This window comes from Carcharodon carcharias, chromosome 10 (genome assembly GCF_017639515.1).
Source record: "Carcharodon carcharias isolate sCarCar2 chromosome 10, sCarCar2.pri, whole genome shotgun sequence".
In the NCBI taxonomy this organism is placed as follows: Eukaryota; Metazoa; Chordata; class Chondrichthyes; order Lamniformes; family Lamnidae; genus Carcharodon; species Carcharodon carcharias.
In genome coordinates this window covers 48,321,292-48,348,083 of record NC_054476.1, presented here as the reverse complement: position 1 = coordinate 48,348,083, position 26,792 = coordinate 48,321,292, and the positions used below count along the sequence as shown (strand labels likewise).

Sequence of the window (26,792 nt, the reverse complement as noted above, 5' to 3'; positions counted from 1 at the left end):
GGCAGGACTGCAGAATTTAGATCCGGTCCGTTGGTTGTGGGATCACTTAGCACTTTCTATCACTTGTTGCTTATGCTGTTTGGCATGCAAGTAGTCCTGTGTTATAGCTTCACCAGGTTGACACCTCATTTTTAAGTATGCTTCTGACATACCCTCCTGCACTTTTTATTGAACCAGAGTTCATCCCCTGGATGACGGTAATGGTAGAGCGGGGGATATGCCGGGCCATGAAGTTACAGATTATGTTTGAGTATAATTCTGTTGCTGTTGTTGGCCTGCAGCGCCTCATGGTTGCCCAGTCTTGAGTTGCTAGATCTGTTCAAAATCTATCCCATTTAGCACTGTGATAGTGCCACACAACATGATGGAGGGTATCCTCAATATAAAGGCAGGACTTCATCATCCACAATGACTGTGTGGTGGTCACTCCTACCGATACTGTCATGGATAGTTGCATCTGCAGCAGGCAGGTTGGTGAAGATGAGGTCAAATATGTTTTTCCCTCTTGTTGGTTCCCTCATCACCTGCCGCAGACCCAGTCTAGAGCTGTGTCCTTTAGGACTCAGCCAGCTCAGTCTGTAGTGATGCTATCGAGCCTCCAAGTGGAGGAGCATTGATTCATCAGCTGAGGAAGGGTGGTATGTGGTAATCAACAGGTTTCCTTGCCCATGTTTGGCCTGATGCCATGAGACTTTATGGGGTCCAGAGTTAATGTTGAGGACCCCCAGGGCAACTACCTCCTGATTGTATGCCACTGTGCCTTCACCTTTTTTTTATTCAGTCACAGGATGTGGGCTTTGCTGGCTGGGCCAGTGTTTATTGCCCATCCCTAACTGCCCTTATTCAGGGACATTTAAGAGTCAACCACATTGCTGTACATGTGAGTTACATGTAGGCCAGACCAGGTAAGGACAACAGATTTCCTTTCTTAAAGGACATTAGCAAGCTAGATAGGTTTTTACAACAATTGACAATGGCTCCATGGTCATCATTAGACTTTTAATTCCAGACAAGGGGGTTATCAGGGATAGGTCGGAGGTTACAAAGATCAACCATGATCTTATTGAATGGCGGAGCAGACTTGAAGGGCTGAGTGGCCTGCTTCTGGTCCTAGTTCGTATGTTCATATGAGAACATTGAAGAAGTCAAGTCTAGAGTTCTGCCCCCTTTAGAAAATAGGATCAACACAAGGGAGCAGAATTACCGGTGATGGTCAATATCAATGGCTCCAAATCTGCAGATTTTAATTGAAAGAAATTCTGGCTTATCCATGACTTAATTAGCCAAGTTATATTTTTATTACATGATATTATGGTATTTTTATTTGTGGTTTGGGACTTAATTTTGTTGTTCTGTTTGTTTTTCCATGAAAATCTGTAGCTTTGCTCATTTGTATGAACAACAATGTTTGGCCAACAGGACAGAGCTAGGACTGTCCCAGAAAATACTTTTGAAAGCAGACGTTACAAAGATAGGGTGAATTGCCACCTTGATTACAGATTTTGACATTGTACCCAACCTTTACTACATGTCACACAAATTATCTCTTTAAACTTCTTTAAAAATGTAAAATAAAATACAATGAATAGAATAAATGCAAAAACTACAGATTGTATTAAGTAGCAGAACTGACATTTATTAATGTCCGTGTTTAAATTTTTGTGCACACGTAAAATTTGGGTTGTGGGGGAGAGAAACAGTTTTGCCTTGCTCAATAAATGTTATTTATTGTAGCAGTCAAATTTCTGACTATAAAGAGTCCCCTCCCCTCCCTCACTATTCATCTTGGCATTGCTGTCAAACTCAGACTTTCAGCTGAGACAGAACAAAAGACTCCTACTGAAGCACCCTGGAGCACTTATCACTTTGACTGATGGACCTGGCTTTTGGAGCTTTACGTGTTTTTTTATTATCTTGAGATGGTGCAGTTGAAATTCTGTAGACCAACTAATGAAGCATGTTGCTATGGCGATTGGAACTTTTTCCAGGCTGTGTCAGGTATGAATAATGTGTGAACCTGTAGGAATCTTGTGGCAATATTGTCAATATGCTGATGTGCATTGCGCTATTCAAACAAAACTCGGAAGTAAGCTGAAACCTGACAAACAATAAAGACTGTAACAGTAAAGTTAACATATTTTCTTCTGCCTTAATACATGAACTGACTGATGAAGCAAAAATATAATTTACAATGGTAAGCATTCACAATCATATTTCCTGTTGCTATATTGTGAACTTAGTACTGTATCAGAACCTAAGATAAAAGCAAAAAACTGCAGATGCTGAAAATCCAAAACAAAAACAAAACTACCTGGAAAAACTCAGCAGGTCTGGCAGCATCTGTGGAGAGGAGCACAGTTAACGTTTCGAGTCCGAATGACCCTTCAACAGAACTAAGTAAAAATAGAAAAGAGGTGAAATATAAGTTGGTTTGGGGAGGGGAGGGGGGGGTGGGCAACAAGAAGAGCTGGATAGAGGGCCAGTGGTAGGTGGAGATTGTCAAAAGATGTCACAGACAAAAGGACAAAGAGGTGTTGAAGGTGGTGATATTATCTAAAGGAATGTCCTAATTAATTTAATTCTTAACCCACCGCAACCCCCCCCTCTCTTAAACCAACTTATATTTCACCTCTTTTCTATTTTTACTTAGTTCTGTTGAAGGGTCATTCGGACTCGAAACGTTAACTGTGCTCCTCTCCACAGACGCTGCCAGACTCACTGTATTAGAACTGTTGTATTTCATTAAGAACAGCTGAAGTGCTACAAAAATGATTCCCTTCCAGCTCATGTTTACACTTCAGGAAGATTTATGGGACTAGTGAAATACACATTCATATAGTATTTTTAGTGGTATTAACAGTGTTCTGTTAATTGTTTGGTGCTATATGGACCGTCACCTAGTCATGTTCAGAAATAGTGCTTTGTTGGCATACTTTAAGCACTCATTTGTAAGAGCTCACTCCTTTACCTTCAACAATAGTGTGGAGCCAGTCATCTCCTTTGCCTGATTATAAAAATGGCAGTATCACTGCTTAAAATCACATTTTACTTACATCTACTTAGTGGGGTTAGGACCACGTAGCACCACCAAATTGCATACATCACCGAACTAAACACATCGTTTATCAATATGAACTGCTAATCACCATTAGCTGGTGCTTATGACAATAGCAGAATTCTTGTACATATTTGTAAAATTCCCTCAAATTTACCATTAATATGATACGCAAAAAAAACAAAGCCTTTTGCTAATTTACTATGCTGCACTCACTGTAATTCCTTTATATTTAAAGACATTTATTTGGTGTTTGATTGCTGTGGTATAAAATTATTTTCTTTGCACTCTGCAACTTGTTTGAATTTCATTGCAGTTGGGTATGTTGGTGCCCAATTGTGGGGATTTCCATTCTTTTCCACTCTGGATTGCAAAAAATGCACATGTTAAACAGCCCATGAATCTACACTGTGTAAAAAGGGGATTGTGTTTGTTTTGTTCGTTAGACTTCTCATTTAGCCCTGTTTCTCACAGTCTATCCTGCTGTGCCATTCAGTTGTTTTACGGTGTCACAATTTACTTTTGATGCCATTTGTGCTAGTTGTTTTTCCAATAAGATAGAGAAGTACGGAGCATTGTACTCCTCGGATGAAGGAAGAGGTTTCATCTTTGTCATTACTTGGTGTAAAATCAATTGTCAAATTGAAGTTGGACCTTATCTGCTTAGACCAGCCCAGTATTTCTGCATCATACTTGTCATGCCTTCAGACTCTGTGATAGCAAAGGTAATATGGGGCTGAAGTTGTTTTCTAGCAATAGTGCTAAGTAGCAATAGTGATTTTGCAACCCATTACAATGAAAATGAAATCAGCTGAGGTTTTTTAAAAATTATTTTATGGGATGTGGGTGTCACTGGCTAGGCCAGAATTTCTGCTGATCCATAATTGCCCTTGAGAAGGTGGTGGTGAGTTGCCTTCTTGAACCACTGCAGTCTATGTGGTGTAGGTACACCCACAGTGCTGTAAGGGAGGGAGTTCCAGGATTTTGACCTAGCGACAGTCCAAGTCAGGATGGTAAATGGCTTGGAGGGGAACTTCCAGGTGGTGGTGTTCCCATCTATCTGCTGCTCTTGTCCTTCTAGATGGCAATGGTCATAGGCTAGGAAGGTGCTGCCTAAGGAACCTTGATGAGTTTCTGCAGTGTATCTTGTAGATGGTACACACTGCTGCCTACACACTGCTGCCACTGTTCATTAGTGATGGAGGGAATGAATGTTTGTAAAAGAGGTGCCAATCAAGTGGGCTACTTTGTCCTGGATGGCATCAAGCTTCTTGACTGCTGTTGGAGCTGCACTCATCCAGGCAAGCAGAGAGTATTCCATCACAATCCTGACTTGTACCTTGTAGATGGTGGACAGGCTTTGGAGAGTCAGGAAGTGACCGTTAGGATTCTTAGTCCCTGACCTGCTCTTGTAGCCACAGTATTTATATGGCTACTCCAGTTCAGTTTCTGGTCAATGGTAACCCCCAGGATGTTGATAACGGGAGATTCAGTGATGGCAATGCCATTGAATGTCAAGGGCTGATGGTTAGATTCTCTTTTGTTGGAGATGGTCATTGCCTGACAATTGTGTGGCCCGGATGTTACTTGCCACTTGTCAGTCTGAGCCTGGGCATTGTCCAGGTCTTGCTGCATTTGGGCACAGACTGCTTCAGTATCTGAGGAGTCGTGAATGGTGCTGAACATTATGTAATCATCAGCGAACATCCTGACTTCTGACTTTATATGGAAGGATGGTCATTGATAAAGCAACTGAAGATGGTTGGGCCTAGGACTCTACCCTGAGGAACTCCTGCAGTGATGTCCTGGAACTGAGATAATTGACTTTCAACAACCACAACCATCTTCCCTTTTGCTAGGTATGGCTCCAACTAACGGAGAGATTTCCCCCTGATTCCCATTGAATCCAGTTTTGCTAGGGCTCCTTGATGCCACACTCGGTCAAATGTGCCTTGATGTCAAGGGCAGTCACTCTCACCTCACCTCAGGAGTTCAGCTCTTTTGCCCATGTTTGAACCAAGTCTATAATGAGGTCAGGAGCTGAGTGGCCCTGACAGAACCCAAACTGGGCATCAGTGAGCAGGTTATTGCTAAGCAAGTGCCGCTTGAGAGCACTGTTGATGACCTCTTCCAATACTTTTCTGATAATGGACAGTAGACTGATGGGATGGTAATTGGCTGGGTTGGATTTGTCCTGCTTTTTATGTACCGGACATACCTGGGCAATTTTCCACATTGCCGGGTAGATGCCAGTGTCTTGGCTATACTGGAACAGCTTGGCTATGCCTGGTTCTGCTCCCAGTGCCTTGTTACAAGTCACTGAAGGGTCAGGCTCTTATACTGCTCAACCTTTTGCTAGGATTGTTACCAAAGATTTTTATAAAAAAGATGAGGTGAAAAGAGCATTGTTATAAATCGGTTTAATACCATTCATTTTCTTCACCTAGCGTCAGTGGAAACTTTGATTAGTGAGGACCAATTCTTGATTTTATTTCCCCTGGCATTACAATCAACAGACAGTAGATCTTGTGAAATTTAAATTCAGTGAGAATTTTGGAGTAGTCAGCTTGCTGACAAATCTCATTCTATTAATATAAGATTTTAAAATTCCTAGGGAAGCTTATTGTATCTAACGACTCCTGAAAGACACTGGTGCTTTGGACTGCAGCAGTTCAAGAAGGCAGCTCACCACCACCTTCTCAAGGGCAATTAGGGATGGGCAATAAATGCTAGCTGAGCTAGCGATGCCCAAATCCCCTGAATGAATAATAAGAAAAAATGGTGTGGAAAGTGGGAGTAGATTAGAAGTATACCTGGGACAGTAGTCTTGATTTTTTCTTTTTGCAAATTTCGCACTGGCCCTCCTACTTTTTCCATGGCACTGGAAGATTTCAATGACAGAAAAAGTGGGTTCCTGTGGTAATCTGATGTGTAATATACCTTTAAGAAGAATGTTATAATAGAAAGTCACATGACCTTATTATCCAATGACAGAGTGACGGAGGCTACCTAATTAGTCTGTAGTCTAGAGTAAGAGTCTGTAATGTAGAGACAGGGTTTTAGTTGTAAGTACACAAGTGCAGCTGCTGAGTTCCTTCGTAAATAAATAGAATGTGTTCTATATAAAACTGTCTGCTGATCTGCTCTGTCTATGGTACCAACTTGGTCATCCCAAAACAAGGGTGCAATCTGGATCCATTAGTCCAACTAAACTAGTCACCAAGGATCCTTGGTGATGAGGTGAAAAAAGGAAGAAAAAGCAAGGAAGGAAATCAAGTAAACCAAAATCAGGCCGTACCTCGTGCAGTAATTGTAAGTAGAATTTCCGTCCTAATCATTGAAGTAGCCCCCTCAAAGCATGCTGCAGTTTGGTAGAGTTGATCCTTTCGATCCAATGTTGGGTGATTGGTCTCATTATGTTGAACTGTACAGTTCTTTTTCCAAGCTAATAAGATTGTGGGGAGGAGAAGAGGCATGTGATCCTCTTTTCCACATGTGGGAGTAAGACTTATGGATTGTTCTGAAGTTTAATGGCACTCAGTGCCCCATATTCGAAAAGTTTTGATGATTTAGTGAACCGTGTGAAGAATCATTACCAGCTCAAGCCCTTGGTAATGATGCAATGGTTCAAATTTAACTCAAGAAATAGAGCCCCAGGGGAGAGGGTTGCTTGTTATGTGGCAAGTCTGAAACAGTTAACAAAATATTGCGAGTTTGGTACATCTTTAAATGAAATGCTGAGAGATTGTTTGATGTGCGGTATAAACGAAGATTTGATTCAGAAGAGATTACTGTCTGAAACAAAGTTGGATTTTCAGAAGGCGCAGGAAATAGCACTGGCTATGGAAGGTACAATGAGGGACTCGAAAGCCATACAGGGAGTGAAAAATGGTGCTGTCCTCTACGTTGGTGGGGGGAGCCCCAGCCAAAAGGGGTATGAAAATGTACAGCTCTGATGAGAAGCGGGAAGCAGCCACAGCTTAAAAACAGATAAAAATAAATAACTTTGCAGCAAAAACATGGAATAATGGTAACAGAGGTGGAAGCAGACAATCTTGTAATGAATTGAAGTTTAAAAAAATTGAATGTTTTTATTGTCATTGAAACAGGCACTTCATGAGACATTGTAAGGATAGAATCAGGCAGACTTTCAATCAAAAGAAAAAAGCCCCATGAGGTTCATAACATGGAAGAGCCTGAAGTAACAGATTCAGATATTTATTCATTGTATAATTTAAAGGTAGGAAGAACAAAACCAATCTATGTAACAGTGAGGGTGAATAATGGGCCAATCAGAATGGAGATAGATACAGGAGTTTCCTCTATGGTGATAGGTGAGCATACTTTTAGGTAACTGAGTCATGGGGAATGTAAATTAAATTTGGAAGAAACGGATTCCAAATTGAAAACTTACATGGGAGAAGACATCAAAATCAAAGGCATAAGCAAGGTTACTGTATAGTATGGAAGTCAGTCAGTGAAATTACCCTTGATAGTGGTGGCAGCTGAGGGGCTAAGCCTTCTAGGACAAAACTGGCTGAAAGAAATTAAATTGGATTGGCCTAAGATCTTCCAGCTGAGAGCCACTGGGTTACCTGAGCTACTACAAAAATACGCCTCAGTTTTTCAAGATGAACTCGGGAAGATCCAAGGGCTACAAGCAAAAATTCATGTTGATCAAGACTCTACCACCCCCCCCCCCCACCCCCAATTTATGAAGGCAAGACCAGTACCTTATGCAATGTGGGAAAAGATAGATGCCAAATTTGACAGATTAGAGAAACTGGGAGCGATAAAACCTGTGCAGCTCATGGAATGGGCAGCATCAATAGTCCCCGTACTTCAACCTGATGAAAGTGTTCAAATTTGTGGAGACTACAAACTGGCTGTCAATAAAGTTGCTAAGTTGGACAGATACCCTATACCAAAAATTGAAGACTTGTATGCTAAGTTGGCAGGTGGAACCGCCTATACGAAACTTGAAATGAGCCATGCTTTTCAACAATTGGAGTTAGAGAAGGCCTCCCAGAAGTTTGCCACAATTAATACACACAATATATCCTCTGCATGTGCCATTTTCCAGAGGACAATGGAAAATTTCCTGCAGGGATTGCATCATGTTGTAGTTTATTTAGATGACATTCTAGTGACATGACTCACTGAAAAGGAGCATTTGGCAAACTTGGAAGAAGTTTTGAAGCATTTTTCCCAGGTGGGAGTGCATTTTAAGCAAGAAAAGTGCATGTTTCAAATGAAAGAGGTAGTTTATTTAGGTCAAAGGGTAGATGCACAGGGCCTCCACCCAGTTCAAGAAAAAGTGAGAGCCATTAGAGAGGCACCAGCACCAAGGAACACCTCTGAGCTAAAATCATCCTTGGGAATGATCAATTACTATGGATGTTTTTTGCTTAATTTATCGACAGCTCTGGCACCCCAGTATTACCTACTCGCGAAAAACCAACGTTGGTCTTGGCAACAGAAAGAAGCTTTCACAAAAGTGAAAAAACTGTTGCATTCATCTGCCCTCTTAGTACATTTGCAAAAGTTACCTCCAGCAATTCTGTTAGACCCGTTGGAGTGGCCATTAAGACAATGGATACAATTGCATATTGACTATGTGGGACCTTTTATGGGAACAAAGTTTCTCCTTATTGTTGATGCTTGCTCAAAGTGGATGGACATATAAGAAGTAAAGTCACCAACATCTTCTGCTACAATCGTCAAGCTACTACAAAGTTTCGCCATCACGGGCTACCAGAAGTGGTTGTTTCAAACAACAGCACAACATTTATGAGTGCTGAGTTTCTATTGTTTATCAGCCACAATGGTTTACTCATGTAAAAACTTCACCATGCCACCCTTCTTTGAATGGACTGGCCTAGCGAGCAGTTCAAATATTCAAAAATGGTATGAAGAAATTGACTGGAGACTCCATAGTGACCAAGTTAGCACGTTTTCTTTTCCATTATTGAACCTCGCCTCACACAACAACAGGTGTTACACCTACAGAATTGTTGATGAATCACTGTCTCAGAACGAGATTGAGCTTAGTAATGCCAAACTTAGGGGGGGAAGGTGGAAAGGAGTCAGGGAAGTCAGAAAATTGTACATGACTGGCATAGTCATGACATACCTTCTCTCCTATGGTAAACCTTCTATGTGAAAAATTTTGGTGAAGGACCTAAGTGGTTATCAGGTGAAATAAGTGCAGTTGCTGGACTCTTTCTTACCACATGAAAGTAGAAGACTGAATCATACGAAAACATAAAGATCATATAAGAAGGAGAGAAACAAAACATCAGGAAATGATTCCTCCAGTGTTCATAACTCCGTCAACATCTCCTGTCGAAAGAACTCAGCTGAGTACAAATGTGTTTGAAAGAAGGGCTGTACCTGCAAGAGTTGAGGAAACAGATTTGCAGGTGCCCACCGAGAACCTGATGTTCGGACAACACCAGAAAAGCAGGTTCCTGACAAAACATTTGAAGCTGTAGAGCTGAGATATTCTGCAAGCTTAAGGAACCCCCCAGAAAGACTGAATTTGTAAATTACTTATCTGTGTAAATAGTTTAATGTTTTGAGAAAAATTGTAATTATAACTAAAATATATTTCTGAGTAAAGGGGGAGGAATGTGGTAATCTGATGTGTAATGTACCTTTAAGAAGAATGTCATAATAGAAGATCACATGATCTTATTGTCCAATGACAAAGTAGCGTGGACTACCTTAGTCTGCAGTATGTAGTCAGAAGTTAGTAGTCTAGAGTAAGTCTGTAATGCAGAGACAGGGTTTTAGTTGTAAGTACACAAGTGTAGCTGCTGAGTTCCTTTGTAAATAAATAGAATGTGTTCTACGTTAGAACTATCTGCTGATCTATGGGCTGATCTGCCCTGCTCCTTCCTCCTCCCAACTTTTTTTATTCATTCTGTGCTAAATACATCAAATTCTAAAGATTGTATACCCTACCTGCACACATCTTCACTTATTGTAGTGTAATGGATGAATCACTATATTTTCATCTATATTTCCTTTAGTGGGGTAATATAAATCTTACTTCCTCCTCTCTTAGACACATTTTCTTCCTGTACCTTCCTGTTAGTACCTTTGACCTTTGACTCCATACTTCAGCTACCAACTATCTTTGTTATTCCCTGAAACTCTTTGATTGACATTTAGGCTCGTCACGTTACGTCCCACTCTGATTCTTTTACATGACCTCAAATTGTTAAACTCTCTATCACCTTCAATCCTCACTGCCTTCTGCAGTCTACCAGAGGAAGTCAATTACACTTTTGTGAGGAAAAATCCTGAAAGGGTGGTGCAGGATGGGAAAAAAATGCCATTGCTAGTGATGCTCTGATTGTGGTCAGTTAATTAACAGTGGAACTAAATGAGAGCAGCCCCACCAAGCTTAATAATAGAGATGAGGCATGTTATGATCCTGGACCAGACCCCCCAATTTTTGATGCAACCTGGTTAGGAGCAAGCTTTAGGAACCTTTTGTTTAAAGTGGACAAAGTTTGAGATCCAGGTACTTACCAAGATAACAAAGCCACATGATTCTATGAGCAGAATTTTCCGTGCCCGCTGGCATCAGATGTGTTCGACGGCATGAGTAGACAATACGGCGAGAAGGCCAGAAATCAGTTTCACAATGTTGCGAAATCAGTTTGCAATTGCCCGCTCAGCCCATTGATGGCAGGCCGCGTTTCCTGCTATCGGATGTTGGGAACCTCATTGTAATATATCTACATATCATTACAAGGTCAACCCACTGGAACCATCCCTCCCCGCTTGCTGGATCGTCTGCCCACGTTGGCGTGATTGCATAGCAACGTGTTTCATGACAACATATATAAGACATGTACTTGGCGGGCTGCACTTTGAGGGGAACTCGGAGGTGAGTACATAGTAATGTTGTGCAGTGCTTGCCCATGTTGCGTGCTGGACTTCAAGGTTGAGGCGCATTGTGGTGGGGGGGGCAGGGAGCAAAGGCTGCCCTGTGGTTGAAGCGACTTGGGTATGGGGGCAAGGGCTGTCTGGGAGTTAAGATGATTTCGCGTGGGGGCAAGGGCTGCCCTGCGGTTGAGCAACTTGGGGGTGGGGGCAAAGGCTGCTCTGCGGTTGAGGCGGGTTGGGGGTGGGGGTGCAAGGGCTGCCCTGCAGTTGGTGGTAATGCACAAGCATGTGTGGGGTGGGGGGAGGGAAGCAGCCACGTATTAGGGAAACCTTGCATAAAGTGACCGTCCCTCTGCAGCTGGGACAGTTCAGGTGCAGCCAGATTGACAAACGTAGAGTTGGGCCTCTGGCTTATTTGCCTTCTCAAGTGACACAGATGCATGAAAGTGCCACCAAGTGCTCCAGAGCTTTTCACCCCTTGGGCACAGACTGCACACTAATGAATATTTTAGTGGACTGCAGAATAGTTGGACAGTTGGATAGGTTGTACAATCTCCTTGCTAAAACTGGCCATGGAGCAATCACTGGTGGAGGTGCTCACAGCCCCTTGCAATGTCATCATCCCAGTTCGGACCAGTCTCTCCCATGGTACAAGCTAACAGTGCAGCTTTGCAGCACTGGTTAGGAGAATGCCTGCATCTGAACTGAGCATGCAGTCCAATGGGCAAGGTTGCCACCAATCAGTCAAGTGGAGTGGGGCGGAAGTGGGATGGTGTTTGGGGCAGCCTTGCAGTGCACTAAACTCTAGCCATCCAAGTAGTGGTGTACAGCACTCTCCAGGATGTGTTAAGGGGTCTTCAGACTTGACCAAGAGAGGTTCATACTATACCCAAACTAATCCATGCGTCTCTCTCTATCCTGTAGGTGGAGTACCTCAGGATCATGGAACCTGGTGAACTAGCTGGCATACGGAAAATGGAAACGAAAGAGAAAAGAATGACAGAGGTTCCTGGCTGGACGGAAGAGCAGCACCCTCAGGATGAAGGAGCAGCTGGGGCTCCTGCATATGCCGCTGAAGAACCACAGTGAGCTGTTATTGGTCTGCGTCTAGCTAGGCGCAGGGTCCATAGACACCGCCTTCTATTCTTGCTGATGACCAACAACCAGTGTCACCGGAGACTGCGTATGTCTAGGGAACTGGTTGGTCACATCTGCCAGCTACTGCAGGATTTGGTGCCACAGGGACATGGAGGGCATCTGCTGCCAGTGGCCTCGAAAGTAACTGCGGTGCTCAATTTGTATGCCAGTGGCTCCTTTCAGGGTTCCACAGGTGGCCTCTATGGGATATCGCAAGCCTCCACCCACAAATGCATCCATGAGGTCACGGATGCCATCTTCATGAGGACACACAACTTTGTGCGTTTCACCCGGGACCAAGAGAGCCAGGATGCAAGAGCATTTGGGTTTGCCCAGGTGCAGGGTGTGATCGATTGCACTTATGTGGCGCTCAGATCTCCGTCACAACAAGCAGTCAACACAAGGGCTTCCATTCCCTGCATGTGCAGCTGGTGTGTGACCACCACAAATGCATCCTGCAGGTCTGAGCAATGTTTCCAGGGAGTGTTCATGCCCTCTACATTCTCAGTTGGTCACAGATCCCTGACGTCTTCCAGGGTCCATAGACGTTGCAGCGATGGCTCCTCAGGGACAAGATTGTGGCTGATGACACCCTTGCAGTGGCCTCAGACTGCAACAGAGTGAAGCTATAACGAGGCTCATGCTGCCACTCACAACTTGGTGGAGCAGACCATCAGGATGCTGAAAATGACGTTCTGGTGTCTGGACCTGTCTGGTGGAGTTCTGCAATATAGTCCAGGAAGGGTGTCACGCATCGTCGTCACCTGTTGCACCCTTAACAGACTGGCGCTGCAACAGTAAGAGGAGCTGGCTGAGGAGGAGATGCAGGAGCTGGAGGTGTCCTCTGCTGAGGAGGACATCGATGGTGATGAGGGTGAAAAGGTCCTCAAAGGCAACGATGATGGCAATGACGACATTACACTGACCAGATGAGGCAGGCGCACTTGGGAGTTGCTAGATTTGTGTAGGATAACGGTGAAATGCAGTAAGGACACCCCATAGATCTTCACATAGTCTCTGATTCCTTTCTGGTCGAGGGCAGCTCGCTTGCACTCTATGATCAGGGTCATAACATCGAGTTGCAACCATGACACTTTAAAAGCACCTGATACTTTGCTCGCCTTCAGCATCTGACCCCTTCAAGAGCACAGCATGACTGGTCACAGGTGCTGAAAAGATGGGGGTCAGCTCCACCTTAAAGGTGCTGAGACCACACAAAGAGAATGACAGAACTCTGTGACACCGGCCCACAACATTCTGGCAGCAATGACAAGCACCGTCAAAGTTCAGGCAATAGTAAAATGTCCAGGGAGTGTGAGGCCAGACCATCACTTTGGTCTGAAGGCTGCACAAAGCACAGGGAAGAGGCCCTGGACTGAGACACCTGCCTTTATCTTCTGCAGAAAGATTTCACATCTGAGTGACATGAACACTGCTCATTAGAACAAGAAGCCATAGGCAGGGAGACATTCTTGGGAGTTTATTGACTACAGGGAACAGTATGTACAAGTGATTAACACCCGAGCTCAGGCTGTGCAACTAATTCTCCTTAACTGTCCTAACCCTGCCGCTACACCTTGGTGCTCTCTGGCCATCCAAAGTGTAGGTGAAGACAGCTTGCTGACTGCTATACTCTGTCGGTGATGACCTTGATGGGTGTCCTCTGGAGGGCCGAGACTTGGAGGGCCCTGGCCTGCTTTCGGGGGCCTGCTGTGTGGGAGTGACACCTTCCTCGGCCCGTGGAGCTGGAGCTGCTGAGGTCACAGGGAGAGGGGATTCGGATGGGCCATACACTCCCAGAGTCACCTGGTTGGATGATAACCCTACCTGTTCATTTTTACATTATGGTTGATGTAGAATCTACCTGAAGTATAGGTTTTGTCCCAATGTGAAAATGTCATCATCAAATTCATGTAGCACAATTAGAATACCCAAATGGATTCCTATCATTTTAACTTTGTTAGCTGTAATTTGAAATACAGAAACAATTGCCAACCCTCTATGAAGATCTTAGCTAACAACCAAAAGTGGAGTTGCACAGGCCAAAAAAGTGCAAACTATTAAACAGAGTAGTTGATAAACGCTTACTGGCAAAAAGTGGAGTTCAACAACAGCAACTCAAAAAAACAATAACCTGGCAGTAAACCTGGCAAGCCAGACCTATTGATCTCTCAGATGTCCATTTTATTTGGGTGGAATTTCAACCAAAAATCACAATTTAATCAGGAACCCTATTTCAATAATTTTAATATTTAAATTTGGGTTCCATTTACCTGCAAGATGTCTACTTTTGTTTCCCAAAAATCATGCTTGAAAAATTTAAATCATGATGTGGTGTGACCAATTCTTTGAGCTAAAACATGGGGGCACAGTCTCAGGATAAGGAGTTGATCATATAGAATTGAGATGAGGAGAAAGTTCTTCATTCAAAGGGTTGTGAATTTCTGGAATTCAAAAATTCAAGAGGATTGTGGATGTCCCATTGGTGACTATATTTAAGGCTGGGATTTGGACAAATTTTTGGTCTCTCGGGAAATTAAGAGATATGGAGAAGGGACAGGAAAGTGGAATTCAAGCCCAAGATCAGCCATGATTGTATTGATTGGCATAGTAGGCTCGATGGGCTGTATGGTCTACTCCTGCTCCTATCTTTGTGTTCTTGTTCAGACAGGCTCTATGCCATCAGCACAGCTTTGTACAGTTGGGACTTCAATGCCAAATTCTGTTTAATATAGCTATCTGGTGATTAAGAATTACATGTTACATAGCTGAGAGAATGTCAAAGCCACAGTTCAATCCATTTATAGTTTAATTGTTCACAGTCTTTAGTCAAAACCTGCTGAGTCAGGTTTGCTGTGTCCTTTTCATCCCAGATTGATAGCTCTGGTGTGAACAGCTTGCAACTGTCAGAGAGGTCAATTACATCGAGAATAATGGATATGTGAGCGTGATTTACTCCACTTACAAGTTCAGATGACATCATAAATCTCAAGATTGAAGCATGGATTTTGCCTCTGATCTTCAAGATTATGTCACTTCTTGGTCAGTTTTCTAATATACTGATCTTTAAAGTGTCACACATTAGCAGTAATCATCACTGATGATGATTTAAAGATGTCAAGTAAGCTTTTTTGATGCCTCAGCCACTTGATGCTCAGTGGCTGAGCTATACAGACCAGGAAGGTCCAGGCTTATTCCCTGCGCTGTGCTGTTAGCAGTTGTTAAAGTTGGCCTTGTTACCTCCAGCAGGGAGGAGGGGGTGGGGGTTAGGGGGGACTGGCCAGGGTTCCTATTGATTGTTATCCAGTAACTCTTCCACATGCTTTGGTGCCAGATAAAGATCGGCTCATGAGGCTCAGTTGTGATGCCCTCAGCAATTGAATAGCCTCCCCAGTGCTCACTGTCTGGCATATATTTGAAGAGTGGCCACCTAAACAAGCAACAGGAAGGTGATCGGGACTAGTGGAACTGTTGCCCAGGAAAAGGTCAGCACCTTCATAAAAAGGAGACAGAAATTATCAGAAAAAGATGGAGGATGTAAAAGAAAGTAAAATAAGTTTACATTTATGGCTTATCACATCTCACAAGAAGTTCAAAGTGCTTCACACACATGTATTAAGTTTTAGAATTCAGTGGCTATTGAAATTTGGGCAACTACAGCATCACACAAGGTCTCTCAAGCAACAATAAGACAAAGTTCATCAACAGCAATTTGTATTTATATTGTGCTTTTAATTTAGAAAAACACCCCAAGGCATTTCACAGAAGCTTAATCAAACAAATGGATGCCATGCCAAAGAAGGTGTTAGCAGGGTGACCAAAATCTTGGTCAAGAAATGAGTTTTAAGGAGGGTCTTAATCCTTTGGTGTGTGTTTGAGGGAGAAACAATCACCAAAACAATTGTCTATTCTTCTTTGAATTGTTCTCTAGGCTCTTTAAAGTCCACTTTGACAGGCAGATAGTTTCATGGTTTAATGTCTCATCCGAATTAAAGGTACCCATGCACAATCAGTACTGCATGTCAGTCATGATTAATTATCAATCGTGTGTTCAGGGCCTGAAATGGAATTTGAACCCATAGCTCTCTGACTAAAAGGTGAATGTTCTACCACCGAACCAGCGTTGACATTTACCTAAAGTTCTCTCAGTTTAAAAAATGGAAATATTATGGTGGGAAAAATACATGCACTCATTGATATCATTGAAGAAAGCCATGCAAGTAGAGGCCTGAGGTGCTACCTGTCTGCCCCCAGGGATTTGAGTTGTGTCTGCGTAGCACCATTAACACTACATAAACAGATTTCTCCCCCTCTAACTTTACAGAATACAGTGAATTAACAAACAATTCTGATTATGTTTGCGGTTATTTCACAGTGTCCCCATGTTGTCTGTATAAACAATTGCTTTGAACAGATTTCTTAATAAATTATATATCTGATTGTTCTATTATCTTGCTTCAGAAGGAATGAGTTGTATGAACAAAGACCATGGCTGTGCCCACATCTGTAGAGAAACACCAAAAGGAGGAGTAGCATGCGAATGTAGACCTGGTTTTGAACTAGCCAGGAATCAGAGGGGATGCCTGTGTACGTAAATTCCTTTCATTTTTCTATTTCCTTATGTATTATTTTGGGACATTGAAAGCACTACAAAGGATTCAACCTTCCCACAGTCCTTAAGTGTCCTGTTTGACCTCTGATTTAAGTCAACTGGTATGAGATACTGAACTTATGCATAAAGGTATTTTTTCCCTGGGTTGCACCAATATTAATGTAAGATGCTGGATTTCTGCTTTAAAATGTACCTTGAGGATGTGCCTGGTTTTGGACAACAGTAGGTGCAACAGTCACTCTGACTGCATACGCTTGAAATAAAGATTTTAAAGTTGATGTGTCTGTACAAGACGACGTACTTAACAGCCTGACCAACACAAATCTAATTTTGAATGTCTCACAAAAAAATCTGACATGCCATGATCTTTAGCATTAAGTTGTTTGGCTGGTGAACGAGCCTAACAGTTCAATAATATCTGAATTTATTGCTTGTCCTCTTTGCCTATAAATTTAAAGATGTCCAGGATAGTTCAATATGATTGTGATAATGATCAGCTGTTTCTTTTAGATATGTGTAATTTTCTTTTAGTAACGTGTAATCATGGAAACGGTGGGTGCCATCATACTTGTGATGATACAGATGATGGACCTGTTTGTGGCTGCCATCAAAAGTATGCCTTGCTGTCTGATGGGAAAATCTGTATTGGTAAGTGAACTGGCTCTTCCTGCCATTTTTCCTACAGACTCTGAACAGTTTACAGAAGTTTCGAAGCAAATCAAAGACAAATTAATTTTGAAGAACGTTCCTGCAATATCACTCTTGTCTATCTAAGAGCAGAATTGGATGCCTCTTACTGCTGTCTAGGCAGTAGATGTTTATAAATTATCCAAATTTTTAGTGTTATTTCAGCCAAGCAGATTCAGCTACCTCAAAATCTTGAAAAAGGTAGGTCTAGATGACAGTATTAAAAACATTTTTTAGTAGATGCACTAATTTGGATCACAAGTTGTTGTTGTTGTTTAGACAACTGATTCTTGGTGATAGCAGCTACTATTCTGTATAATTGTCGTTCCACTTGTGTCAAGCTAAAGCTCATGATCTTAATACACTAGTGTTATTTCAAATAAGTTTAAGTTCATCAGTTTTTCTTTAATCATAAATCAGCTGCATAAAGGAAGTAAAACTGTTTGTTGTGACATGTATTGCATTTCTTGTAGCCTACGTGGAAAATAATACAATATATTCACTAATTCTGTATTCTAATAAATATTATCCAGTATGAATGCAGTTACATTAAGCAGCTACACCCTCTAATAAACCTCAGGGTTGCTTACAGCTGTTACATTATTTTTCTCATTGCACTTGATACCAACAACCATAAAATGGCAATATAAATGCTGCTGTTCTTTTTTTGACTTGCTGAAAAAATGTATTGATTAGAATTTATAAGAAAAATATCCCACAAAAATAGCTACAGACAGCGGCAGAAAAAACAGCCCTTGAATGAAAGGCAGTTTCATGCTGACATGTTGACCAGTTGTTGCACAAAAACTTGTTCTGGGAAATGTTCAGTTGTGTCCTCCGCCCATTGTACCTGACAAATGTATCATGTTAGAGGATGGAAATTTGACAAGACTGGAAAATTCCAAAGCTGGCAAGAATGATGTTTTATCCAATTGAACTTTATACTTATACATCTTTGATGTCTGCAAACATTTCATATAAATTTGGCATAACCTTATTTTGCAGTAATGAGTTTAAAAATGTTCAATTGTTCTGAATTCTGATCATTCCCATTGAAAAGGATAAAACTGTAAGTGGTAGATATCTGAAATTAAAGGAGAAGATGCTGGAAATACACATCAGGAAAATCAGCATTTGTATATGAAAAGACAGCTTATGATAGTTTGGATATGTATCTATGATCAGATCAGAGTTCAGCTGTCAAAACTCGAGGTGAGTCCAGCTATACTCACCAGAAACTTAAAAACCTTTATTATCCTTTCACCAATTAATGCTGAGTCACTTGTGTACTTCCAGCAATTTTTGTCATAAATGCTAAAGACCTGTAAAAATATTCAAAAATATATCAATATTTCAAACTTTTCATCATCTTTATATTGTGCATATTTTGAAGGCTAAGATCATTTAACATTTACTTACAAAGATTGATGATGCAAATGCAACAGAAAGCATGAGAATTTATTTGCTCACAAATTGATATTGTTCTGTCCTCTTCAAAAAGCTCACTAATTCTTCTCCTCCGTGATTTCCTTTTCTCCTTTCCAAGCTGTTGTGCTCTGGTGATGACTCTGATTGCCTGTCTTATCTGCAGCCAAACATAAATTAAAAATAATCAAAACATTTTCAACATAATGATCTCTATTGCAGCCATGCTCCTTCATTATTTCATTCAATCCTAATTTGTTGTACATGTAGAGTACAAGAAGCTGAGACTTCTCTTAGCTGACTGGGAGATTGAAGAGAGGCACTAACTCCATCACATGGAACACAGAGGATTTTATCAGTTTTCATCTAATGTAATTTGTTCCTGCTTGGATTCACTAATCAGTTGCATGAAATGGAAAGATTTTTAGGTGATTTATTAATTTTTTCAATTAACTGTGTAAAGTTGAATGGGAACATGCTTGTCAGAAGAAAGATACAGTAACACTTTATCCTTTCCCTGTATAATGATGCTAACTTTCTTGTCCTAGAAATTAAGAACTTGCATATTTGGCTTGGAAAATGGCTGTTTTTAATCACATTGAATGATTAAGGGTTAAGCATTTTGAAAGCATGTTAAAACATTGTCATTTCATTTTATCTGCTGATTATTTTTTTCTGCAATGCTTTTTAACAAAACATTGTTTGGCTTTTAAATTTGTCTTGATCAATTATAGACAAGCAGGCAACCAGCACTGCAGTAAACACCAGTGCGATATACATTTACCTTTTTGCATGCTTTTTTTTGCATTTTCTTTCATTGAGATGTTTCTAGTTGATTACCAATTTTATCCAGTACTGGATTGCTTCTCAGCTTGCAGAAGCAGCAGCTTTAAAAATAAATCTCAGATGCACTTTCTGTTGCTTTTGAATGCTTTTTCTGTTCAATTAAGTTTTCTTTTGCATTGCTGTGAGTTTTTGACTGCCCTCATTTACAGCCTGATTCTGCCAAGAAAAGGGAAGGCTAGCTGCTACATGTACTCAAGAAAACAGAATTAATAACATAAGAAAATGTATTGCTGTAAACCACAGATAAAAGGAAAAACCAAGAAAGCTGAAATAAAAACAGAAAATCCTGGAAATGCACAACAGGTTTCTAAATGTCGGAAAGAGAAAGGTCCCAACTGCAACATCTTTATTGTACATTTCCAGTACTTTCTGTTTTTAATAGTTGGTGATGCAATGTGGAAGTCAAAGCAATAAAGAGAGAAAAGCATTGTTTAGATGCCTTTCCACAACATATAAATTAAAAGCAACTTTTTCTTCTTTGGTTTGACCAATTGCAATATATTTTGTGCTTACTTGTATTATAGAAAAGGCTGAGGCTGCAATTGAGAACTCTGAATACAATGCCATGTCAGTAACTGATGTGGACAAGCGGGTGAAACGCCGACTGCTAATGGGTAAAAAATAAAAAAGCTTCTAGTGCACTGATAGTTTCTTTTTGCTCTCTTATGTCTTTTCATTTCAAACCTAGCTCTTAGCTGGATCTGAACACCATCACTGTCACTTGGGTTGGTGTGCATGGGTTTCTTTTCAATATTTAACCATTATTGTATTAGCTTCCTTGCACACTAAATACTCATATAATTGGCTCTGCAGTGTCTGGCAATGGATACTAACAAGTAAATGTTGCTATTTCTTTAAGATATTTCTTGCATACCTCAAACTGTTACTAAATATGCTGAAAATAAATTCAAAGTTTAGAAAGATTTCAGGATGATCTTACTTTTCTATCTGAAAACAGTCACTTTACTGCCAGCTATTGTACTGTGCATCACAGACTAGGAAGGCCCAGTCTTCCTATTTTTCTTGGGGTTTCATTGTTTCAGCTCATGCAACAATTAGCATCAGCACTCCTGGGCTGGGGAGGAGAAAAGAATAACCAGCCATTTTGATGCTGATTGGTACTGGGTAGGAAAACAGTGTGTGTGAGGTTGGGTGAAGGCAAACTGTGGCAAAGGTGTAGTGTCCTCCATGATTAAATAGTCTGCCAGTATGTAATGTCTAAGCTCAGCCTTGAGGAGTTACCACCTGGATGAAGTGCTGAATGCCTGCAGGCAGCTATGGAACTGTACCCCAGCAAGAATGAATGCCTGTGGAAGAGATGGGGAGAAAACTGGGGGGGGGGGGAAATGCAGTGTTTTAAATGTAGAAGATGGATTTCTCTGTGTTTAATTACAGGGTAATACTGAAGATATATAAAGCTAATGAGCAAACCATTAAAAGTTAAACAGCTGATATTTTTGTCATAAAATCAGTTCAACGTCTGTCAAATATATATGTGGAGAATTTTGTCCATACACCTAATCAAACGATTGTGTGATGGTGTTCAGTTGTAACCCTTCTGCTATTGGTGAGCCTGCTGTGTAAATTAATTTTATGCCCGGTGTCTTATCACTGAAATGACCTGCCTACAAAAATTATTGAAAATCTTTTCTGCACTTTTGTTCTTTTATTTTCCTTGAGAATATTAAATACCTTTATGTTTTCCTCTTTCTTGTGCAGGCCCCACTGGCCCATGTATGCTTGTGGTTAAGACTGTATTTTACTCCCATGCTTTAGTCAGCAATGTTATTCAACCAGTTAGTGAGAGACGCAAACAGGAGCTAACCTATCCCGCTCCCTGCTTAATCACCTTCCCATAACAGGGTAACTGAGATCAGGCACTTAGAAATCAAATGTGAACCTCTCCACTTTTACTTCTTTGTGCTTTGATGTTTCAGCAATGCCATTCTATACTATGCTGAGTTACTAGCCTGTTTTCCTAGATGAAGTATATTGTTCTTAGGTTATTATAAATTTTTAATAAACAGCAATAGATATGAAATTTGCTCTCCATCTATTATTAATACATTCTGCCTAAATGTACAGTATTAACATAAATTAATTTACAATTCATTGAGTCAATTTCCCATTTGAAGTCCAGTTTATGAACACTGTGCTGCTGTGGGCTGAAACATGTAACTCCAAAGTACAGAAGAGATATGTTGGTTTTAAATTTTCCCAATGTTTAGAGCCATTTTGGCCAACAGCAGTTAGTTCAGCTTTATGTCACCATGAGGACATTTCAGATGCAAGTACTAGGTTCTGCAATCCATCTCTTTGTGTTCCTGGTACTAAAAAGAGCCCACTACTGTTTTGAAGGGATATTTTTCTCTTAGTATTATTGCTCACTTTACCATTGGTAGGTGACATTTATTCAAAAAATATTGATGATTGTGCCTAAAGTTAGGTAGCCTGTTGCTATTTTGTCCATAACCCACTGTTACTTAGTGTACCTAAGTTTCTTTGATAGTTATGGCAGAAAATGTAATTACATGCAAACGTTTCAAAATGTCACAATGGGTACCCTACAGCAAGATAAATAAAACATGGGGCAGAATTTAGCTCTCGATGGACGGACAGGCCCCACCGGCTTGGCGGCAGGCGGGCAGCCGAACTCCGCCACCGAAACGGGCCCCGCCGCCATTTTGAGTGGGCAGGCCAATTAAGGCCCGCCCAGCGGGCTGCCCAACGAGAAGCGCTATGCACTCCCTATGTGGGGGGTGGGGGGGATGGATTCCCCAACTGTCAATGTGCAGTCTTTCGCGCATGCATGCGAAAGAATGCACTGCTCCCTGAGACTAAGTGCTGTCTCAGGGAGAGCGCTGAAAGTTTAATAGACCTAAAAAATAGCAAAATAAAAAAATTATTAACATGTCCCCCTCATGTGACATGTTAATAAATATTACATAAAGTTTATTAAAGTTTTTGAAAATAGACAAATCTTATTCCACCAGTGGATGAGGTTTCATATTTTTTCAGAAGCCCGCTGGGGCTCCTGGCCTGCCCGCCAGCCTTAAGGTTGGATGGGCTGGTCCTTTAAATGGGTTAATTATCCTGTCAATGGCCTCAATTGGCTATTGAAAGGTCGGTGGGCAGACAGCTGATTTTGCTGTCCGCCCGCCTTCCTGAATATTTAAATGGGGCGGGATGACATTGGGGGTTCCTCCCAACATCATCCCACGTCATTTTCATGTTGGCGAGCGGGCCCCATCCCCAACTCGCCGACGGAAAAATTCTGGCCATGATTTTTAAGAAGTGATTTTCTGGGATCTGATTTGCCTGAGTAAAGCAAATATCAGAAATTCTACTAATCAAACGTCTCCCTGCTCCCGCTTCCATTAATGGAGGGAAGATTGAGTATATTTTGTTATGGAGGTGTGCTCCAACCCACCTGCTTTTCTGATATTTCATGTGTCCAAGCACCTGGGCACTGACTCAGGAATATCTCCCCTTAAACTTCTTTACCCCTCTATTTCCAATGAGAGTCACTTCCTTTCATAAAACCATCTTGGCTGGAATAAAAGTAGTGAACTGGAACATAACCTTAGATTACCATAAATGCTGCTTTATGATTGGCTGTTCTAACTGTTCTAAATTGGAACCTTCTAACCTAATAAGGGCACATTTGGCTTTATCAAGCACTGGTGCACCTCCCTCCCAGCAGCAATACTAGTACTAAAATGCTCTCATTTTGCAAATTAATTTAGCTCAAAGGACCGCTGATTTTGCATCTAGAACCATTGGTTAAGGAAGCAGGCAAACTTTTGGCCTATATTTAAACAACTCTGTACAGATAGGATCATTTGATATTAGCGATCCTTTCATCTCTCTGAAATGAGTGTGAATCATGGACTAGAGAGATAAAAACCAATAAAAGTCTAAAAGGATAAAAGCCTAAAAGGATGCTTCCCTTTATGGGAGAGACCAGAACCAAGGGCCACAGTTTAAAACTAAGGGGCCTCCCAATTAAGACAGAGATGAGGAGAATTTTTTTTCTCTGAGGGTCCTTAGTCTGTGGAATTCTCTCCCCCAGGGAGCATGGCGGTAAGGTCATTGAATAATTTTAAGGCTGAGTTAGATAAATTCTTGATTAACAAGGGACAAAGTGGGTAGACAGGGAAGTAGAGTTGAAGCCACAATCAGATCAACCATGATCTTGTCAAATGGCAGAGCAGGCTCGAGGGGCCGAGTGGCCTACTCCTGCTCCGAATTTATATGTTCATATATATATCAGTAAGTCGCCATTCTCTGATGATTATAAAAGTCCTAAATGCAAATGGACAGTCTTAATCTAATTCCAGAGTAGCTATGAGTCAACAGCATAAAACCACCCATAATCTAGCACACATTGCTGTTAATGTGGTAAGATAGATGCTGCGGTATAAGAAATTAAGAATTCACATTAATAGGGACTCTTTTGGAATATGGGCCAGAATTTTGGTATCGGCGTGTCAGGGCGGGCCTGACACGCCAACGCGTAAAATGACGCGCGGTGATGTCGGACATATGTCAATAATTTTTATGTTTCTTTCTTCAAAAATTTCAGTATGTACTTAATCTCCCTAAGGCAGCTCCATGCCTCAGGGAGACTCGTGCATGCGTGAAAGAGCACAGGCTCCTACTCTCCCTCTTCCCCCCACCCGCACAGGTAGCACTGAGCGCTCAGGCTGTGTGTCAAGGCCCACCCATGTAAATTGGCGTGGAGATGAACACGGGTGGCAATCGGCTCTGCACCCATCCATGCCCACTTCTGATTGGCCCGCTCGACATGGGGAAAATTCTCTCCATGGGGTTGGGCACCATAGGCCGATCCTAATTTTTCCTGCAACCTGTTCTGCACTTGATCTGTGAATGTTGTAGCTTGATTGTTGTTGCAAAAATATGTTTAAATGTTCCATTCATCAGACGTTCCTGACTTTGATGAGCAAAGCCACTCAATAAAATGAAGAAAGAATTATTCTTAAAAGAACTTTACTGGCAAAATAATGAACAGAAGAAGGTGTATCATTTCATATTAACTCAGAATTTGCCTTACTTAACTAAATTGTGCCAATATTTGTCTTTAGAATAAAATTTACTGACAAAGAAATATAACAGCAATGGGAAACATTTAAATCAAAAATGAGTCTAGGGCCAGAATTTTACCTTCGGCGTGCAGGCACACGCCCGACATGCCCGTGCGGGTTGAGGTTACCCAAAGCTAATACAAATTAAATAAAAACTTTATTTTGAATTTAAAAACATGTCCCATTTCACATAACACAGCCTCATGAGGGGACAGGTTTCATTAAATTTTTCTGCTCTTTATTATTTTTTTTGAAAAGCGTTTCAATCTCCCTGAGGTAGCTCTGTGCCTGCTCCTGTCAAGTCTGCCCGACGAGGGAAAAATTTGGTCTATGAGAAATATACCTCAATAAGAAGTAAGAACAAACTAGCCATTAATATCACATCATGGGTGAATAAAGAAATAAGGTCAAAATTGAAATTAGAGAAGAAGGCATACATTAAATGCATATTCAAGAAAAGGATGACAAACTGGAAAGTTTAGGAAAGAAGCCAAAAAAACAATTAAGAAGGTAAAGAGAAGCTGTGAAATTAAATTGTCAAGTAATATAAAAATAAAAAGTATAGGATTCTACAGACATTGCTGAAAAGAGAGTCATGTTGCCGAAGCTTATTGTCTTGCATTCATCAGGACAAACGCAAGAAAGCCAAATTTCAAACAATCACAATGATCATACTATAATAAATAAAAACAAAAACAAAAATGCTGGAAAAACTCAGCAGGTCTGGCAGCATCTGTGGAGAGAGAAACAGAGTTAGTGTTTCAAGTCCATATGACTTGTCTTCAGAGTTAAAGAGAAGTAGAGATATGGTGGATTTTATACTGGTTTTGAGGGTTTGGAGCAGGTGAAGCAAGGCAGAAGGCCAGAGATATGTGGGAGCTAAGGAGAGATTTGCAAAGATGTCATGAACACAAGACAAAGGAATGTTAAGAGTAATGGTAAAGACTAAAGAAGGTGCTGATAGTAGCACAAAGGTAAAAGCAGAGCATGTTAACAGCAGAAGAAGGGTCAGCGCTCTGTGAAAGCACTACATGGAAACCAGTGACAGATTGCCCTGTGGGATGGGTGTTGGGGATTTTAAAAAATGAATAAATAATAAATAAATAACTTTAAAAACAAAAAAAAAATTGGATTAAAAAAGGGGCAAAGGTAGAGGAAAGAGTTCATGATCTGAAGTTGTTGAACTCAATGTTAAGTCTGCAAGGCTGTAAAGTGCCTAATCGGAAGGTGAGGTACTGTTCCTCCTTCTTGCTTTGGGCCTCATTGTAATATTGCAGCAGGCCAAGGATACACATGTAGGCATGAGAGCAAGATGGTGTGTTGAAATGGCAAGTGACAGGAAGGTCTGGGTCATACTTGTGGACTGAGCAAAGGTGATTTATACTTTTGGGGAAAAGCGTGCTAATTGATTTCACAAATCAACTCTGGCCGAGCTGTTGCCATAGAGAAAGAAGTGAGCTCTATAGACTCCCCAGGCTTCCAGGTTAAAAAGTGAAAGGCTTGAACAGATACCCTTCATTTTCAGAGAATAGTCCCTGTGTATGAATGTATGTCACTTCTAGCAAATCACATTACGAATTCAACTGATTATCATAAATTGTTTGTTAGTTTAGCCATTAGGACACTCAAGATTGTTCAGCTAGTGCTGTTCAATTGTGGAATCACATCTAACAGTAGACATTTAGCTTGAAAAGTACCTGGTCCACTTCAAATTACCCTGAAAAGAAAAAGTATCTCAAAAATTTGAACAATAAGTTAAGCAAGCCATTCATGCTGTAAGAAATGGGACATTTAAAAATTCGTTCACGGGATGTGGGCATCATTGGCTCGGCCACCATTTATTGCCCTTCAGAAGGTGGTGGTGAGCTGGCTCCTTGAATGGGTGCAGTCCATGTGGTGTAGGTATACCCACAGTGCTGTTAGGAAGGAAGTTTCAAGGTTTTGACCCAGTGACAGTGAAGGACGGCAATATATTTCCAAGTCAGGATGGCGAGTGGCTTGGAAGGGAACTTCCAGGTGGTGGTGT

General features: G+C 41.2%; 1 protein-coding gene across 1 annotated transcript in view; it reads left to right on the top strand.

Annotated features, from left to right (window-relative positions):
• scube2 (signal peptide, CUB domain, EGF-like 2) overlaps nucleotides 1-26,792 on the top strand; it is a 219,743-nt gene that overhangs the window by 53,422 nt on the left and 139,529 nt on the right. Inside the window, exons 5-7 of the mRNA XM_041197877.1 lie at nucleotides 16,553-16,678; nucleotides 17,235-17,351; nucleotides 20,186-20,275. Of these exons, the coding sequence (XP_041053811.1) occupies nucleotides 16,553-16,678; nucleotides 17,235-17,351; nucleotides 20,186-20,275 (333 nt within the window). The remainder of the gene's footprint in view (nucleotides 1-16,552; nucleotides 16,679-17,234; nucleotides 17,352-20,185; nucleotides 20,276-26,792) is intronic.